This window comes from Dermacentor silvarum, chromosome 10 (genome assembly GCF_013339745.2).
Source record: "Dermacentor silvarum isolate Dsil-2018 chromosome 10, BIME_Dsil_1.4, whole genome shotgun sequence".
Taxonomy (NCBI): Eukaryota; Metazoa; Arthropoda; class Arachnida; order Ixodida; family Ixodidae; genus Dermacentor; species Dermacentor silvarum.
The window spans coordinates 131,536,899-131,553,666 of NC_051163.1; the positions used below are offsets into that span (position 1 = coordinate 131,536,899).

General features: G+C 46.3%; 1 protein-coding gene across 5 annotated transcripts in view; it reads right to left on the reverse strand.

Annotated features, from left to right (window-relative positions):
* Positions 1–16,768, reverse strand: part of LOC119431857 (ATP-binding cassette sub-family C member 2-like) — a 1,116,245-nt gene that overhangs the window by 955,635 nt on the left and 143,842 nt on the right. For 4 of the 5 annotated variants that reach the window (XM_049657185.1, XM_049657184.1, XM_049657186.1 and 1 more), the window contains exon 16: positions 12,322–12,489. The exons of the other annotated variant lie outside the window; for it this stretch is intronic. In XM_049657185.1, coding sequence (XP_049513142.1) covers positions 12,322–12,489 — 168 coding nt within the window. The remainder of the gene's footprint in view (positions 1–12,321; positions 12,490–16,768) is intronic. 5 annotated transcript variants of the gene reach the window in all.

Consider the following 16,768-nt stretch of genomic DNA (forward strand, 5'->3'; position numbering starts at 1 on the left):
GACACCTTCACTACATTACGACATCTACTTACCTCACCACCCATTCTGCGCCATTACGACCCGACTGCGCCAACCGAAGTACACACGGACGCCAGCGGCGTCGGTCTTGGTGCAGTATACTCGCGCAACGCAAACCAGGCGTTTCCGAGTATGTTGTAGCTTATGCTAACCGTGCCCTCATTAAGGCGGAATCCAACTACTCGGTCACTGAAAAAGAGTGTCTCGCGCGTGTGTGGGCAATAAGCAAGTTTCGTCCATACTATACGGCCACACTTTCGACGTAGTGACTGACCATCACGCTCTGTGTTGGTTGGCTTCCCTGAAGGATCCTTCTGGTCGCCTTGGACGTTGGGCTCTTCGCCTGCAAGAATTTCACATTCGCGTGGTGTACCGATCGGGGCGAAAGCACTCTTACGCGGATGCGCTCTCCCGATCTCCCGTGAACTCGACTGTGGAGCCGCATTCAACTGGTGCCTTTCCCTTGGCTGCTCTTACCGCCACAGACATGACATCTGAACAGCAAAAAGACCCCCGGATCGCCTCCTTCCTGAATGTTCTTTCCGCTCCACCAACTTCTGCACACCCACGTGCACTTCGCCGCCAAGCCACGCATTTCGCAATACGGGACGAACTATGATATCGTCGCAACTATCGACCGGATGGCCGTAAGTGGCTGCTCGTCATCCCTAGCCACATGCGGTTCGATGTCTGCGCATACTTTCATGCTGACCCCCAAAATGCTCACGCTGGTGCGCTGAAAACGTATGAGCGGCTCCACCAACGTTATTACTGGCGTGGACTATACACATATGTCCGCAAATACATTAGTTCTTGCCAATCGTGTCAACGACGGAAACCATTTCCCCATTCACCTAGACTCCTGCAGCCTTTACCGTGTCCTGCACACCCCTTCGACCGTGTCGGAATCGGTCTGTATGGCTCACTTCCATCCTCTGTCGCTGGTAACAGATGGGTCATCGTCGCAGTGGACCACCTAACGACGTATGCGGAAAGAGCCGCGCTTCCTTCGGCTGGTGCTCGTGACATTGCGAACTTCCTCTTACGTCATTTTGTCCTCCGCCATGGCGCCCCACGCGAACTACTGAGCGACAGAGGGCGTGTGTTTTTATCCGATGTCCTTCAGGAGCTCCTTCGTTCATGCCGTACAGTTTACCGCACATCTACAGCCTACCACCCGCAAACAAACAGACTAACAGAGCGTTTCAACCGCATGCTGGGAGACATGCTCTCCATGTACATTAATTCTGACCACTCTAACTGGGATGTCGTTCTTCCGTACGTCACTTACGCGTATAATACCGCGACACAGTCGACCACCGGCTTTTCCCCATTCTTTCTTTTGTATGGCCGCGAACCATGCACCACACTCGACACCATTTTGCCGTATCTTCCGGACGTCTCTGAATGCAGCCTAGTTTCTGAAAGGGCTCAGTATGCCGAAGAGTGTCGTCAGCTGGCCCGTTCATTTACTTCAGACAACCAAGCCCTCCAGAAAGATCGCCATGACCGCAATCTGACTGAACAAGCTTTCGCCGTCGGCTCCCTCGTATGGCTCCGCATACCGTTTCATTCCCCTGGCCTGACACCCAAGTTTGCCCCCAAGTACCAAGGCCCTTATCGCGTCATCGAGTGCCTATCTTCCGTCACCTATGTTATTCAGCCGGTCTTGCCGCCAAGCGTCGTCTTGGTCCATGTGAGCCGCCTCAAGCCATATCATGAGCCCCTTATTCTCACGTCGCCTTGAGTCGCCACGATGGCTCCCCTTCGCGCCAGGGTACTGTAGTGGGGATGAAGCAACGCATGCGGCAGGGGGACACTGTCTTGGCTAGAGGTGCGAGCGCAGATCGCGAGCTGTTGACGCCGGCTGTCTTTGTGCCCGTCGTGCAATCCTTCCGCCTGACGTCCAACGTTAATAAACCCCCTTCCAAGAGAATGAAGGTGAATCAAGTAGTGATAGGGTGAATCAAGAGTGATGAAAATTGGAAATTTGGAGTAATAGGGCAAACCAAGTATGATGAAAGTAATACCGGGATGATATAGTGAATGAAGGTGAACGAAGCAGTGATAGGGTGAATCAAGAGTCAATCAAGTTTAATTAAGAGTGAATCAAGGGGCTCTGGAGTGGGGGAGTGACTTGCAAAAGATATACTTGTGATTTCAGGGCCCGAGTGAGAGTGACTGAGCAAAAAAAGTGCTGAGTTTGGTAAATAATAGGAAGCGTAGTTACAAAAATGACTGTAAATTGTGGATTCAGAGTGATGACTCAGCAAAAAAGTTGCTGAGTCACGCTCCGAGTTTGGTGAATAAAAGAACACTTGCAAAAATTACTGCATAATAGGTTTCAGAGTGAAGAAGAATTAGGTTTCAGAGTGAAGAGCAAGAAAGGGATATTAATACGTTATACCAAATTTTGCAATCTTATTTGTCTGAACTCGAGTCCTGGCTGGACGGCCTGTCTTTTTCGCTTAACGTAAAGAAATGCGCTCTACTGGTGTTTCCATTGTCAAATCATGTCTCTATTTCTCTTCATTATCGTAATCAGCCGATTCCGCAAGTTCCAACTTTGAAGTACTTAGGGATAACTTATGATGGTAAGCTAAACTGGCAGCAGCAAATAGAAGCAAATGCTAATAAAGGAGAACGTGCAATGGCATTGTTGCGCCGGTTCAGCAATAAAAACACAGGGATGCGTAGATCTACGTTGCTGATGATTTATAAGCTTTACGTCCGCCCCATCCTAGAATTTGGTTGTGTTCTTTTTTCAGGATGTGCAGCATACAAGCTAAGACCTTTAATTCTACTGGAAAGGCAAGCGCTGCGTCTCTGCCTCGGGCTGCCAAGTTTTGTGGCTAATAATGTTCTTTATCTGGAGTCTGGAATTATTCCGCTTGATTCCAGATTTAAGCAACTTACTGTCCTGACTTTCCTGAAGCTTTATGATACACCCCTTTCCAATTTGCAACCCGTTTTCATCAATTCACCAGAATCATTTTTCAGAACAGGATGGCGGCGTTACCGACAGCCACAAGTTATTTTTGTTCAATCGCTGTTATCTAAACTTCAAGTTAGCCTACCGCGCCTGATTTCTCCAAAATCTAATTCATTCAAGATAAAACTAACTTTTGATGATATTTTTCCAAAACACGCAAAACTTCTTCCTGCGCGCATATTTGAAGGTCTCCTTCAAGACCATCTTAGTCAATTTCCGTCTCATTTGGTTATTTCTACGGACGCATCACAAAATTTAGAGAAGGCTGGTGTTGGCATCTTTTCGAATCAACTCAACTGGTCTTTTGCTCTCCGTCTCGCTGATTACACTCCAATATTTCTTGCAGAATTTCTGGCAGTTATTCTTGCCATCCGAAAATTGGGTCCACAGAATTCTAAGGTAATAGTTGTTACAGATGCGCTTTCGGTCTGTACACATTTAACTTCCAATAATCAGTCACACCTATTGAGTATATTTTCGACTCTTGCCCCAGAAAATTTATCCGAAGTCCGCTTTGTCTGGGTCCCCGGACATAGTGGAATCTTTTTAAATGAATCAGCTGACTCGCTCGCTTCGACATCACTAAATGGTCCGGTCATAAATATTCTTCCTGATTTCTCTTTTATAACAGGAGCTAGATTTAAACGCCTTTTACTGCTGAGTTGCCATGACTCGTCCATACTTTCTTCAGACGATTTTCAACATTTAAAATTTCGGTGGAACACGAGCAAGTGCCTTTCACGCCAATGTGAGGTGACGCTGTCAACTTTCCACTGCAGAGTTCCACGCCAAAATTTTTATCTTCATAGATCCGGTTTATCAATCACTGACCTCTGCTCGTTTTGTAATCAACCGGAGACTATTGACCATTTCTTTCTTTCTTGCCACCGCTTCTCCTCCCTCCGTAGAATGTTTCTGTTATTTCCAAGCAGTAATCTGGGTTTGGCACTTACAACGCCAAACATTTTGTCTTTTGGGGCCTGTCAATTAGGCACAAGTCAGGGCTCTATGATCACTGCTGTTCACAAATTTATTGAAGCATCCGGAAGGTTACGCTGCTAGGGCACCGACCGTGGGACATGTCATTTTATGTTTATTTTTGTAGTTAGTTTTCTCTTAATTTTTATTTAGTTAATTTATGTATAGGACATCTTAAAATCTGTGTTAAGGAGTTACCAAAATCTTAATTTTGATTATTCACCTTTACCATTTTGTTCGTTGTTAGGTGCATGTTTTATTTTATCCAGTGTGGCCAATCCCCCTCGTGGGTACGAGCCATGTTTTGAGGCAACAACAACAACAACAAGTGGGCGCCGTGTCATTGAGTTAGCGGCGCTCGGGCTTTCGCCTTCAAGCCGTCTTAGGTGCAGCATAAGGGACCCCTAGTAATTTTGTTGGCGTGCATGAATGACATTGCTTCTGGTATCACATCTTCGTTCATCATGGTTGCTGATGATTGTAGTTAGTTAGTTAGTGGTAGATTTTTATGGCGCAAGGGCAACTGAGGCCAAAGAGCGCCAAACACAAGGTTGATGGTCGACTCAGGTTAGTAAGCAGTAAAAGATAAGGATAAAAAACAGTGGTGTATAGGGCCTAAAATAATTGAGTAATGATTACATTTGATGATTATGGGCAAAGCGCATGACATTTACAAGGTCAGGCAGCCTCAGCAACAGTCCTTGTCAGGGCAAGGAGTGCGGAGCGCCTGACATGTGAGATAAAAAATCTCAGCCATTTCCTCAGGAATGAGACAAGGCTGAGTTCAATGGAAATATGAAATCGCACGTAGGAAGCCTACACTCGCTAAAAACTTAAAAACTCTTTTTAATGAAAACATTTGGTAGTCGCCGAGAAAGAAGGACGGGTGCGGAGGTATTTGGTTTCTGTACAGTTCTGGGAAGTGACGTCTCCTATCTGGTTCTAGCCTCTTGCACATGATTAGAACATGGATGACGGACAGTCGATCACCACATTTTGGACAGTGCGGTGCTGGAGAACTGTTTAGCAGATGTGAATGTGTTGCATGTGTGTGTCCTATTCTAAGCCTGCATAGTGCAACCTCTTTATGTCTGTCGCGTTTCTCGGTAGCATATCTTCCTATTAATGGCTTTATTGTGTGCAGTTTGTTTTCAGTTGCTCCATCCCATTCTTCTTGCCATTGCCTACGGATTCTGTTTCTAATCTGTGGCCTGAGGTCCTCGTAGGGTATATTATCTATGTCAATAGAATTACGGAGAGCAGCTGACTGCGCAAGTCTGTCAGCTACCTCATTTCCAGCTATGTTGCAGTGCCCCGGTACCCAGCACAGTGTGATTTTAAGTTTAGATTTGTGAGCCGACATGAGACATTTTAGAAGGAAATTAGTTATTGGATTTTTATGCTTTTTACCGGATGACAACGCAGTCACTGCACTGAGGGAGTCTGTATATATGATGGAGGCTGGTTGTTTATTCTGTAGGATGTGCTTTACGGCTAGGAGGATGCCACAGCATTCTGCAGTAAATATGCTTGTATGTTCGTTCATTGTTTTCGATTCGGAGAATTGAGGGCCATGTGCGGCACATGCGACAGCTGAAGACTTAGAGGCGTCAGTGTAATACTCTGCACACCTGTATTTTGCCTGCAAGTACATAAAGTGCTGATTTATTGCGAGCGGATTCCCATGTTTGCCCACCTCAAGAAATGACATATCACAGTGAACAGCGTGTATTTCCCAGGGCGCAATGTCGTCTTTGTGGGACACCACCTGGAGGTTGGAGGCCGGTATCTGCAGGCTTTCAATGTGTGACGCGACTCTAACGGGATATGGTGGCGTTGCTGATGGTCGTCTCAAGAACAACTGGGTGTTGCTTGTGTCCTGCAAGAGTTCACCAGATGGATGCTCTGCATGAGAGAGCACCTTAGTGGCATACACTATGCTTGTGTACTGCCTTCGTCGTTCTAGTGACCATCTGTTCGCCTCAACATACAGGCTGGCTATTGGGCTAGTTCTGAAAGCACCAGTGGCCAGACGGAGCCCAAGGTGGTACACGGGGTCAAGCATCTTTAGCGCAGACTTTGATGCTGATTCGTACACTACCGAGCCATAGTCAATACGTGATAGGACAACGCTATTCAGAAGGTTTAGCAGACAGTCACGGTCTGTACCCAATGACTGATGGGAAAGGATCTTTAGTAAGTTCAATGCTTTCAAGCATTTCAATCGCAACTGCTTGATATGTGGAACAAAGGTGAGCTTTTTATCTACCACAACGCCTAGGAATTTGTGATCTTGTTTAACGGCTATGGTCTGCCCGTTCAGTGTGATGTTGGGGTCTGGCCTAATGCCACGCTGCTGAGAAAAAGGTAAACAGACGGTTTTGCCACAGTTGAATTTAAACCCATTTTCGTCTGCCCAGCTTGAGAGTTTATTTACCCCCAACTGAATTTGCCGTTCACAGATGGCCAAGTTGCAGGATTTGAAACTGATCTGGACATCGTCAACGTAAACAGAGTAAGAGATAGTTTTGGGCAACACACTTCTTAGAGAGTTCATTTTAACTATGAAAAGCGTGCAGCTGAGAACGCCACCTTGGGGAACGCCATTCTCCTGTATGAACCGCTTCGATAGAGCATTTCCAAGACGAACCACGAAGGTGCGTTCGGAGAGGTAGCTTTCTATAGTATTGAGCATGTTTCCCGAGACTCCAAGAGAATGCAGATCACGGAGAATGCCATAACGCCAGGTCGTGTCATAAGCTTTTTCCAGGTCAAAGAATACAGAAAGACAATGTTGTTTGTGGATAAAGGCATCCCTGACATAAGATTCAAATGCTACAAGCTGGTCAGTTGTCGACCGACCAGGCCTGAATCCAGCTTGACGTTGGTCAAGAAGGCCGTTATATTCAAGAAAATAAACGAGGCGGCGGTTTATCATTTTTTCAAACACCTTGCACAAGCAACTAGTCAAGGCAATGGGCCTGTAACTTGCTGCAAGCGTGGCTTCCTTTCCTTGTTTGAGGATTGGTATGATAACAGCCTCTTTCCAGGCTTTGGGTAGGCGCCCAAAGGACCATATCTTATTAAACAGAAAGAGGATGCTTATAAGGTTGTGTTCATGTATGTGCTTGAGCATGCCATAAGTAATCCTGTCTGGGCCTGCTGCTGAGTTGCCACATGTTCCCAGAGCCGCCTTCAATTCCTCCATAGTGAAAGGGCTATTGTACCCTCCTGTGGATGGCCTTTTATCACGGATAGGTTTCCGCTCCTCCGCTAGCTTGTGTCGCATGAAGGAGTCTGTATAATGTTCTGAGCTGAAAATATATTCAAAATGTTGACCTATTGCATCTGCTTGGTGTTCCGGTGTATCACCAGCAGTGCTGACCAGAGGCACTGGGTGAGCACTGCGCCCTTGAAGTGCTCTAAGTCTGTTGTACACTTTATGTGTATCTGTGTAGGAGTTTACAGATGAGAGGAATGACTGCCAGCTTTCCCGTTTGGATGCACGTCGGATACGCCTGCCATTTGCTTTAGCACGCTTGAAGTCTGTTAAATTGTTAACTGTAGGATACCTGCGGAATTTCGACCATGCTTTGTTTTGGTTCTCACGGGCATTCTTGCACTCCGCATTCCACCATGGCCTACGTTTGTTTTGTGTCTTATTTGATGTCTGTGGGATTGACTTCTGTGCGGCTTCTATAATATGCAGAGTGATCATGGATTGTAATTCGTCTATCCCTAGGTCTACGATTGGAGAACTGGGCAGTTTTGAGAGTTCTCGGAACTTCTTCCAATCAGCAGCCTGTTCTTTAAATTTCCTATGGTTATTTACAACCATATTTATGTTTCCTGTGTGTTTTAAGCAAACAGGAAAATGGTCGCTTCCGTACAGATTATCGATAACAGCCCACTCAGTGGTTGCCAAGAGCACCGGAGAGCCAATAGCAAGGTCTATTGCTGTGTATGAGTTGTGTGCTAAATTAAAATATGTTGGGTCTTTTTTATTAAATATACAGGAACCGGAGGACAATAGAAATTTTTCGATTAGTGCACCTCGGGAATCAACTCTTGAACATCCCCATAGTGGGTGGTGTGCATTGAAATCTCCAACCAACATGAATGGATCCGGGAGCTGGTCAATAAGTTTTTCAAATTCTTGGACGGATAGGTGATGGTCCGGAGGAATATGTAGGGAGCATACAGTTATTATTCTACCAAAAGTTAGAGCTCGTATTGCCACTGCCTCTAAATCAGTAACTAGTGTGATACTCTGACAGGGAATTGTGTTCTGCACAACAATAGCGACGCCACCCGATGAGTGGGCAGTGCCTTGCCTGTCTTTCCGGTATACTGCATATTCTTTGAGAAAGTTTGTGCGTGTTGGGTTTAAGTGTGTTTCCTGGAGGCAAAGTATGTTTGGTTGGTATTGTGCAAGTATTTCATATATGTCATCCAGATTCCTGAGTAGCCCTCGGCAGTTCCAGTGTATAATGCTCTCAGCAGCCATTTTGCGAGTGATAAGGGGACGAGTTATTCAAGTGTCACCGCCTTTGTTAGGCGGCTTGACTGGCGGATGTTTTTTCTGTTTGAGGCGGTCTAGAAAACTCCGCCTCTCTTTGGGGGACTCTCTCAGCGTCGGAGACACCGAGGATCCCGGGGTCACTTCCATTGCTTCCGGCGGAGACTCGGAAGCGGATGAGGGTTTGTCAAGAAGGGTAGACTCCCTCTCAGTTGTCTGTGTTGTTCCAGAGGAGTGTGAGAAGTTGACCTCTGGAACTTGGAAGGTTGGTGCAGCCGATGGCTGCTTGCTGGGGGGCCGAGAAAGGCGCGCATCAGCAAAGCTGTACTGCGTGCCCACCGTAACTAGACGCCGCCCGGCCCCCCGGCGCGCTGCGTCAACGTAGGATCTTGCGGAGAGAAGCGAGAGCTTCTTCCGGGCTTCAGGGAATGTTATGTTTTCGGTTACCTTGATTTGAATTATTTTTTTCTCATTTTGGAACATTTCACAGGTTCGCGAGTACGCAGCGTGCGGCCCATGACAGTTGGGACATTCTGTTTGAGTGGCACTGCAACTTTCGGTTGGATGCTCGTGAGCACCACACTTTGCACAGGTGAGTTTTCCGCGACATGTGTTGGATCCGTGTCCGTACTTCTGGCACTTGAAGCATCTTCTCGGGTTTGGGACATAGGGACGGACTTTGCAGTGAATAAACTCTGCTTTCACAGCGTCTGGTAGACGGGAACGAGTAAACGTCAAGACGATATGGGGTGTCACTACATCTTCACCGTTTCGCCTTATGGTGATGCGGCGTAGGGCGATGACACCTTGATCTCTGAAGCCATCGAGGAGGTCAGAGTCTGTTTCGCGGATGAGATCACGTTCTGATATGACGCCTTGAACTGTGTTTAGACTGCGATGGGGGGTAACGGACACCTGTAAGTGGGCGAACTGCTTTTGCTTGAGGAGGATGTCGGAATGATCTTTCTTTGACACTTCAACAAGAAGATCACCGGATGACAGTTTCTTTGCTTCATAGTTTTTGCCTATCAGCTTCTCAAGGGTCCTAGCGATAACAAAAACGGACATTGCAGCAACAGAGTCATTGTCTACAAGAGAGTGTATAATCAGGAAGCGTGTGAAGTGATCACATTGAGTTCGAGTTTTGTCTAACATGTCTTCGGTGCGGCCCCTTTTCAGGGACCGATCGGGTTTTTTGGAAGAAAAAGTACTCATGCGATATGGATATGCCGACGGTTCCTAGAATGTCACCTGTGTTTCACCGTCTTATTCACAGGAAGGTCCCGGGGCTCGTCGCCTGGTACACAGACGAAGAGCCCATCGGCCGGAGCTTGACCATGGCCCCGACCGCCACCGTTCATGGTTTCTACCCTTCACCTCAAAACCTTTCGCCACGGTGCGGATGACAGCTTCGGTATGGGGGCTAAGGGTCCGTGGTGGCGCCAAGCACCATCACCTTGATACTCAAGGTGCCCTTGCGGGACTGATGATTGTATAGTAGACATAATCATTAAGGGTTAATCTAATAAACGAGCATTCGAGTATGATTTCGATTTGATTGCCTCATGATGCGATGAATGGGAAATGTCATTTAATGTCAAACAGAGTCCGCACGTCTCCTTTACCAGGAAGCGCTCGCACGAGAATAATTATTACAGTATAAACAATGTTCTTATTCATAACTCGGTAGAATGTAAATATCTGGACTGCTGATTTATAACGAAACACACATTGAAATTGTATTAGAAACAGATCTATTGGGGCTATGCATTCTTTAAGACGTTACTTTCGCCGATACCAGGAAAGCTTAGGGAACGATTATATTTTACTCATGTGCGCGGTATACTCGATTATGGCAGCGTTTGCTGGAATCCACACACTGCTGATCTCGCAGACAATGTTAAAAAAGTGCAGAACAGGCCAGTCCGGTTTGTCCTTGGTAATTATGATCGGACGCTCAGTCTGACGGAGAGATAAAAAAGCACTAAATTGGGACATTGGAAATTGGAACTCACAGATTATTTTTTTTTCATTATGTATATTACTCTAAAACTGGCATCGATAGAGAGCTGTATTTTGACCCGTCCAATCAGGTCTCCCAAAGATGAGACCATGACTCATGCGCGATTCCTTTCAGAGGTGACGCACTTCGCTATTTTTGTTAGAGCGCTGTGCCGCCCGATGTAGTTAACATTATTTATAATAATGAATTTTTCCATGCTTTAGAAAAGTGATATTGCGTTTTGTTTTTCTTGAATTGCACCCCGCAGCTATAATGTCTGCAGTGTTGAAGCAGGTCCCCAAAAATAATAAATAAATAAAGCGTTGTTCTACATGATTAAATTCCAACCTTGTGGCGATGATCTAGACAAGATGACCCATAATGAAGAGCGAAAATCAGTTGGTCGAGTATAGAATTACGATGAAGTATGTGATGAAAAAGACACTGATCGGTGACTTTAGGACGGTCTGTTAATGACGGTAGGTCAAGGTTAGATTTTATGCTGGTTTGTTTTGTTACAATTCGATCAAACAAAGCGAACTGACATGCTTTCAATTATTCCTAATGTAATATTTCAAGCTATCATGGCTCGCGTCCCACGTTGATGAGGCATATTCAAGTTTTCAACATATTAGTGACATATGACGCAAGCGCTTTAGTCTGAAGTGTGCATGTGAAAACTTCCTGCGAAGGTACCCCAGAGCTTTGCTAGCATTGTTAGCTACAGAGGTAATGGGAGCTGTCGGGCTTGAAATGCTGAACTTTCAGTATCTGTCTTGTTCAATGTGATCGCGTGTAGCTGAGATTACGTACTGGGCCGGAAAAAATAAATAATACGATGGTACGCGAACAATTTCAGAAACATAAGTATAAAACTACGCACCGTCCTTTTGTTTCTCCTCAGTCTGCGTTCCTGGCGCTGTTTTATAATTATGTTGCCACACCGACTCGCCCAGCTGTTCCTACTTTTGCAATGAATTTCAAGGAGTCGAATTTTCTTTCCTAGACGTATTGGTGCTTTGCTCTAAACATTTCTTGTCATATAGCTCCCGGTACGCTTAACTCCGGTTTGTGTAGGCGTTGTATCATGTCAAACTGTATCTAGCGGTAATGTTTACTACCTAATTGGAGACCAGCTGGACGTTCGCAAGTGCGGCTACATTAATGAGACGTCTTGTCAAGTTTGGCGCTGCTGTTCGCCGCAGTAGAGGGAAGGGGGGGGGGCACTTAAGGAATTACATGGTAGCTGTCTTCAAGCACCATCCCCGTGCGGCAACGCTATGCATGCTTGCGGTATCAACGCACGCACCACTTCTTAGACGCCCTTGTGTCTTGTCACTCACTGGTTTTCGCTTCTTTCCCTTGGCGTTCTGCTTATGTCGCCCCAAGGTGGTACTAGTGTTTGTAATCTCGAACCTGATGCACAAGTGCAAGTCCGCAGCGGTAAATCTGGAGCGCTGCTGTTGCTATCGGAACATCTCATCCTGATCTTTCAGCAACAGATGTCTTTTAACAGAGACAAATAGTTTTTATCGTTAAACTTCGCATAATGTAAGTAATTCGCAACCATAGAAGTCAAAGTGCCTACATTGGATTCGGTGATCACGGCGTCGGTTGCCGGTGCTCCTGATGTACAGCCACTGAGGTCGTGCCACATATGTTTATATATCAGTGTATACCTGACGTTAACGTTGTCAGGGACGTAATGGTATGAGTACATCAGCCAGCGAGCTAGAAGTAGACAACTTTTCTCGCCCCTAAATTTACTCGTTGCGCGAAGGCCAACTCAGCAGTTGACTCGTGCCATCTTACTTTGTCCCTGAGCATCCCGCTCTTGCCGAGAAGCTTTTTGAAGACCTTGGATCCTACTTGCGGGTCGAGCGCGCTAAGCGGGTCGTCGAGGACGTAGATACTGCACTGGTGGTAGGCAGCCCGTGCCAGAGACACGCGCTGCTTCTGACCGCCGCTCAGGTTGTAGCCCTGGGAAGAGAAAAGAAGCAAGGTTGTAGCCCTGGGAACTCAGGTTGTAGCCCTAGGAACAGAAAAGGAGCAACCACGTTAGTCGACACAGTGGTACCGGCTTATGCTTACTCACACAGGAACCCGTCATATTTTATAACTTTATACATGAATGACGGCAAACCAGTAACAAAAATAACGGCAGTGGTTTTCTTTACTTGACACATTGTTTTGTGGCCTTTCGCAAAAGTTTTTGCACAAGGTCCATAACGAGATGGTCGACGTGAGCCTGGGTGCGCGACACCTTTAGAAGATAGGTAACTCCAAAAGACAGAGATGCCGCTACTGTAAAATATAGCCCCGTGTTTGATCACCCGAAATCACGCATAAAAGCTGATGTAGTAATAATAATCAAATGGAAATGTTGCATACGCAAACTAAGAGGCGTACACTTCTTTCTTTCAATGGCACTTCATCGGTAGAGTTTGTTGGCCTTGTTAACTGGCGCAGCCCATTTTCTATATAATGAAAGGCAATTGCGCGCTAATCTGAACCAGCAGACACACCCGCTCTGCGGCACGCCAGTGAATACCTTATTATAATGTATACTCCTTATTACTTATGCATAATGTTCTTTTTGTTTATGTCAAAATGCGTTGGACTTATGGGTGAGAGTTTGCAAAGTTTCAGCATGATGCCTTGTTCTTTTGTCTGTCTACATCCAGCTTTTTCATCTCGCATATATACTTTCAAGCTGCTACAACTGCTCACTCGCAAGATATGTCCACTTTAGCATTTTTTGGCGTTCCTTCTAAACTCCAGTAGGACAGTATATGTGCGAAGGATCTTAAATTCAATAAACGACAATAATCATCACATACAAGTTTCCACAACGATGTTTTAACTGCGGAGCTGTTTATGCCGAGCGTAATCTGTATGTCGTAAACAGAAAATGAGGGCCGATCCTAGGGGCAGTGCAGAAAAGGTCCAAGCCCAATGGCACATACCCCTGTGAACTAGCGAAGCTGAGTTTGGCTAAGCCTAGCTAAGCATGGTTGGGAATACTTAAACTTAGTCAGTCATCGATAGCCAATCAATAGCCATTCAACTGGGAATCGATAATCGGTCAATAAGCAATAAATTCCGGAAAATGCTGGGGATGTGTTGGTAGTGTTTCATCTACATCATCACCATCAGCCTATATTTATGTCCACTGCAGGACGAAGGCCTCTCCCTGTGATCTCCAATTACCCCTGTCTTACGCTAGCTAATTCCAACTTGCGCCTGCAAATGTCTTAACTTCATCACCCCACCTAGTTTTCTGCCGTTCTCGACTGCACTTCCCTTCTCTTGGTATCCATTCTGTAACTCTAATGGTCCACCGGTTATCCATCCTACGCATTACATGGCCTGCCCAGCTACATTTTTCAGCTTAACGTCAACTAGAATATCGGCTATTCCCGTTTGTTTTCTGATACACACCGCTCTCTTCCTGTCTCTTAACGTTAGGCGTAACATCTTTCGTTCCATCGCTCTTTGTGCGGTCCTTAACTTGTTCTGGAGCTTTTTTTCTTAACCTTTAAGTTTCAGCCCCATATGTAAGCACCCGTGGAATGCAATGATTGTACACTTTTCTATTCAAGGACAGTGGTGAGCTCCCAGTCAGGATTTGGCAATGCCTGCCGTATGCACCCCAGCCCAATTTTATTCTTCTGTAAATTTCTTTCTCAAGATCAATGCCCTAATCAGAAGAGTATTCAAGCTTGCCCTTGGCCTTCCCGTCCGAACGCACACAGAAGACCTCCTCAAGTTGGGCATCCACAACACGTTCGAAGAAATTGTTGAAGCCCAAGAGTTTTCTCAGTTTGTCAGACTGTCCGGCACCCCAGCGGGCCGAGCCATACTTGGCATGCTGGGACGTAACCCCACGGTCGTTGGTCCCGACGCTGTGAAGCTGCCCAACGACATAAGATCCAAGATTTCCATACACCGGATGCCACGCAATATGCATCCGACCTACAACGAAGGACGAAGACGAGCCAGGGGTAAAGCTTTGCTCGCCAGTGCCCGCTTGGACAAGGATCGAACATGCTTCGTAGACGCTGCTTCGTACGCTCAAGAACAAGCCTTCTCCTCAGTGGTCATCAACTGTGATTCGAAAATCATCAGCTGTGCTACCATCCGCACTTCTAGTTCCAGCGTTGCAGAACAGGTTGCCATCGCTCTTGCATTGACGGACGATATACATGACACAATTTATTCAGACTCCAAGACCGCTATCAGGGCCTTTCAGATGGGAATGGTGGCTCCCCAGACCCTACGTATCATCCAAAACGCCAAAGACCTCAAAGATCACTCATTGGCCTGGTTCCCTGCGCACCTTGGAAACATTGAAGGTGCCTCGCTCAACCCCAACGAGGAGGCACACTCGGCTGCACGAGGTTTGACTGACCGTGCGCCGGGTAATGCGTCCTCTCTAGGGCGACCCGAGCCTCTCTGCTCATACAACGAGATATGCAAACACAATTACCTATCAAGAAGACTTCTGCCTCTGCCGCACTCCTCACTGTGCAGGGCCCAGGCAGTGACTCTCAGACTTCTACAAACCAGCACTTAGCCAAGCCCTGCAGCACTGCACACAATGTACCCCGAACGGTTCCCAAGCCCGGACTGCCCCCTGTGTGGTGGTTATGCGGACTTCGAGCATGTCCTGTGGGGCTGCGCATTTGCCGGTCCCCCTTTCACCCAAGAGGAAATGATGATGCTTATTAAGGCCCAGGATCAGACCTCTCAAATCCTGGCAGTCCAGAGGGCCCGCGAGAGGGCCATCAGGTTTCACCTGATGGTCCCCGAGTGGGCCTAGCCAGGTGACGTCGAGTTTACTCGCGTCTATTGTGGACCCAATAAAGTTCACTCACTCACTCACTTACTCACTCACTCATGATCAGGGTCCCCTGTGGGTAATTGACCTAGATAAACGTACTACTTTGCAGACTCTAGAGGCTAACTGGCAATCCTGAATTCTTGTTCCCTTGCCAGGCTATTGAACATTATGTTTGTCTTCTGCATATTAATCTTCAATCCCACTCTTACACTTTCTCGTTAAGGTCCTCAATCATTTGTTGTAATTCGTCCCCATTGTTGCTGAATAGGACAATGTCATCTGCAAACCGAAGGTTGCTGAGATATTCGCCGTTGATCCTCACTCCTAAGCCTTCCCAGTCTAAGAGCTTGAATACTTCTTCTAAGCATGCAGTGAATAGCATTGCAGAGATTGTAGCTCCTTGCTTGACCCCTCTCTTGATAGGTATCTTTCTACTTTTCTTGTGGAGAACCAAGGTAACTGTGCAATCCTTGTAGATATTTGCCAAGATATCTTATACAATACTGAAAGCAAGTTAATGGGCCTATAATTCAATTCTTTAACGTCCCCTTCTTATGCATGAGTATAATATTGGTCTCCTTCCAGCTTTCAGGTATACTTGAAGCCGTGAAGCATTGCGTATAAAGGGCCGCGAGCATTTCAAGCATGATATCTCCTCCATCTTTAATTAAATCGACTGTTATTCCATCTTCTCCAGCAGCCTTTCCCCTGGTCATGTCTTTCAAGGCCCTTCTAACTTCATCGCTTATTAGAGAAGGAGCCTCTGTATCCTGTTCATAACTACTTCGAATGAAAGTAGCTTGGCTGATCTGGGAACTCTACAGGTTAGGATAGAATTCTTCCGCTGCTTTTATTTTGTCATCGAAATTGCTTATTATATTATGCGGCTTATCTTTCAGTGCATACATTTTGCGTTGTCCTATGCCAAGTTTTCTTCTCATTGATTTCACATGCGTCCATATTTTACTGCTTCCTCAATTTCTTCCATGTTATAATTTCTGATATCCCTCACTTTCTTCTTTTTGATCAGTTTTGACAGTTCAGCAAATTCTTTCTGACCTCTCGAGTTTGACACTTTCAGGTTTTGCCGTTTTTTTATTAGGTGCATTGCTACTTGGGAGAAGAGGATTACCCGTCGGACTGCTTTGGGGCACTTAGACGAGAGGCCTTTTACGGAGGAGATCTTGGGCACGTGGCCTAGTGCGTCTGCTATGTACAGGGCTACAACGGCGCTGCTGCGTTTTTTGAGTGCACAAGCCTGTATGACCGCCTGTGACAAACCTCAGCAATGAACGCTTGACTGTGCAAATGTGCAAGGTGTCAACTGTGAACTTCTCTCTTCCTTCTCTTTCAATCCCTTCTCCCCCTTCCCCAGTGCAGGGTAGCCTACCGGGCTCAGCCTGGTTAACCTCCCTG